Source organism: Triticum urartu, chromosome 4A (genome assembly GCF_056163025.1).
Source record: "Triticum urartu cultivar PI428250 chromosome 4A, HENAU_Tu73, whole genome shotgun sequence".
Taxonomy (NCBI): Eukaryota; Viridiplantae; Streptophyta; class Magnoliopsida; order Poales; family Poaceae; genus Triticum; species Triticum urartu.
Genome location: NC_141876.1, coordinates 497,003,287 through 497,006,797, shown reverse-complemented (window position 1 = coordinate 497,006,797; position 3,511 = coordinate 497,003,287). Strand labels below are relative to the sequence as shown.

Genomic DNA, 3,511 nt, shown 5'->3' with positions numbered 1-3,511 from the left:
ACGGCGTGGAGATGCGGGCGGCATGGTGGCAGCACGGGCAGCGGTGGTGCCACGGCGTGTCGGCGTGGTGGGCAGTGGCGTGCAGCTGCATTCCGGTGAGTTGGCGGGGGCGGGGGCAACGCGCCAGTAGGGCGGCGGCTTCTCTGCAAGGCGGTGACAAGCGGCGGGGCGGCCGCGTTTCAGTGTGAGGGCGGGGGTGCGACAAAAAGTTTTAGACAATGTCTTGCTCACCAAAAGTTTACTAGAAGGAAATCTCCCCATAAACATAGGGAAGTTGGGGCCAAATTTTTATGTTTCAAAAAAAAGTTGGGGCCAAATTTAAAGAATTCTCTAAGTTTATTTCATGTTTTACAGATATTTGTTAGAGTTTCTCTAAGGCTGTCATAATGGAAGTAATATAAGTAGTAACATACATGTCACATAAGCAAAAGAAATGATGTGTCATGTAATTAAAGAAGAGAGAGACAAATAGAGTACTCCCTCCGTCACGGTTTAGAAGGCACGTTTGAAAATTCTCTGGGACCTAGGTGGTTATCTATTGGTTGTGAAATAGACTAAAAATAGCATTCACGCTACGCGTGCATATAGAAATTGTATATCGAAGTACTAATTAGCTATTAGAAATAAATATAATGCGCCCCAAACCTTGTTTATTATGAAAACACTCGCAAATTTAACTGTGCCTTCTAAACTGTGACGGAGGGAGTAACATAATATGTTATCATCACATAGCGCTTTTTAATGTTAGTTGTGTCTACAAAGCAATAAATGAAGAGATGTATGTTACTACACTTATGACAATTTCCACTATGACTAGCGTAAGACTGGTTGTAATGGGGAGTATCATATACTAGTATCATGCATATGATACTAGCCTATGATACTACATCCCTAATGCATAGTATTATATATTGGTATCATAGAGGACTATATTTATTGTCATGCATGACACAAAGTGGCACATCATTTAATATGATACGGTATCACGATATGATACTCAAGCCTTTCTTTTTTCATTTAATTATATGCCACCTTATTAAAATTTCTTTATTTAATTATATGATACTTTCATTACGAACAGCCTAAGACCGGAATAATATCGATGTGCCTCGGCTTCCCGACCAGTTTCGCGAAGGGTTGGGCCTCTTGACCTCGAAGTGCCGCGAAGTGTACGAGAATGTTCGAGCGAGCGCGACAGGCCTGAAGAACACCCGCGGCGTCCTCTCGAAGCGCGCGCTCTCTCCCCTACCGCGGTGCTCTGCGACCAGATACGGCGAGCATCGTGCGTTGTCCCGAAGCTTCAACGCCTCTCCCTATCCTTCCACCTTCTCAATGGCATGAACTCCCCTCCACTCTATAAAAGGGCGCCACACACTCGCCATCTCCCACCAGACAATCACTGCAATCCGTCGTATAGCACATCGGCTTCAGAGTTCCAACGATCTCCTAGAGACCCTCTCTCGTTTCAATTCTCGATCGGCTTCCCGTAGCTCTATCCGGTGCAATGGCTGCCGCGAACGCCCCCTTCGCTATAGTCAGCCGCCTTTCCCCGGCCGCGCGCCTGCCGATCCGTGCCTGGAGGGCCGCGAGGCCAGCGCCGCTCTCGACCGGCGGGAGAACCCGCCCCCTCTCCGTGGCCTCTGCGGCGCAGGAGAACAGGGACAACTCCGTCGACGTCCATGTCAGCAGGCAGGACGGCGGCAACCAGCAGGGCAATGCAGTCCAGCGTCGCCCGCGCCACGCTGGCTTCGACATCTCCCCGTTCGGTAAGTCCTCTGTTCCGATGTTCTTCAACGAGAGAGAATTTTGTGGCAAAGCAGAGGCTGACGTACGTGGTTTACGCCAACATATGCAGGGCTGGTGGACCCGATGTCGCCGATGAGGACGATGCGGCAGATGCTGGACACGATGGACCGGCTGTTCGACGACGCCGTGGGGTTCCCCACGGCGCGGCGCTCGCCAGCGGCGGCGAGCGAGACGCCGCGGATGCCGTGGGACATCATGGAGGACGAGAAGGAGGTGAAGATGCGGTTCGACATGCCCGGGCTGTCGCGGGAGGAGGTGAAGGTGATGGTGGAGGGCGACGCGCTCGTCATCCGCGGCGAGCACAAGAAGGAGGCCGGCGAAGGGCAGGGCGAAGGCGGCGACGGGTGGTGGAAGGAGCGCAGCGTGAGCTCCTACGACATGCGACTGGCTCTGCCGGACGAGTGCGACAAGAGCCAGGTGCGCGCCGAGCTCAAGAACGGCGTGCTGCTCGTGTCCGTGCCCAAGAGGGAGACCGAACGCAAGGTCATCGACGTGCAGGTCCAGTGATGAGTTCGTGTGAGACTGTACCCTGCATCTGAGGCTTTAAGATTTCAGCTGTCCGAGGTGTGCTCTTTGTAGAGTGTGCCGTTTTTCTCCAATCCTGTTTTTCTCCAATCCTCCTTGCGCGCTCGTTGTGCGAAATTTGTAGTGCTCTATGTCTCTCCTCTCTCTCTAATAATAAAATAATAAAGGACAGATTGAGGCCAGCACTTTTTTTAGTCCCAACTTATAAATCCCAAGTTACTAAGAAGTTCCTACATGTTTGGTTCCTGTGACTTATAAGTTTTTATAAAACCATATTATAACTATAAGTCCCTATAACTCTTTTTTTAGAGTCTTATTTCATAAGTCTCAAATGTTCATTTTAAGTCCCTAGACCAATAAGTTTTTGGAAACAAACATCCTCTGAGCGTTCGTTGTGCAAAATATGTAGTGCACTTCTCTAAATATAGAAGTGCGCATCTTTTTGACCAAAGAGTGTTTTATGGATCTATAATGTCGCTTCGATCAATCCAAGCACATGAGTATAAATTTGTATTTTGCATGACACAAAATAACAAAATATTGTATTTCATCGAGTGACAAAGTGCGCTGCAGTAGGAACTGAACTCAGGACAACATGTTGGTCACCGTGCTCCTACCACTCCAACACTCCCTCCGTTCCTAAAAATATTTGTTTTTTTAAGATTTCAAATGGACTATCACATACGGATATATAGACATATTTTGAAATGTAAATTGACTTATTTTGCTTCGTATCTAGTCACTTGTTGATATCTTTAGAAAGACACATATTTAGAAATGAAGGGAGTAGATAACTATTGATTATTAAAAAGAGGGGAATATATAAGAACATAGTAAACCGGCGAGATTAGACAATCTTAAAAAAAATGTTTGAAACATTTTCTTACAAATCGTAAACAATTTGAAATGTCAAATATTTTTGAAAACACAAACAATTTTAAAATTTCAAACAGTCTTTTCAAATGTGAATAAACTTTGTAGTTCCAAACTTTTTTGACAAATAAAAACAAACTTTTGTATTTCAAACAATATCTTCATGAATTATTTTAAAAGCGTGAACAATTTATGAAAATCCCCAAATAGTTTTTAAAGTGTGGATTCTTTTGAAAAATTCCAATCATTTTTCGAAAAATGCAAATACAATGAGTTTAATTTTATTTTAATAATAAATTTTCAATTG

The 3,511-nt window shown here is 45.5% G+C and overlaps 1 protein-coding gene across 1 annotated transcript; it reads left to right on the top strand.

The window, feature by feature from the left end:
- Positions 1–1,347: 1,347 nt before the first annotated feature.
- Positions 1,348–2,532, top strand: LOC125554011 (small heat shock protein, chloroplastic-like). The gene is made up of 2 exons (XM_048717640.2): positions 1,348–1,766; positions 1,856–2,532. The coding sequence occupies exons 1-2, from the start codon at positions 1,505–1,507 to the stop codon at positions 2,311–2,313; spliced, it is 720 nt and encodes a 239-aa protein (XP_048573597.1). The 5' UTR covers positions 1,348–1,504; the 3' UTR covers positions 2,314–2,532.
- Positions 2,533–3,511: the final 979 nt, after the last annotated feature.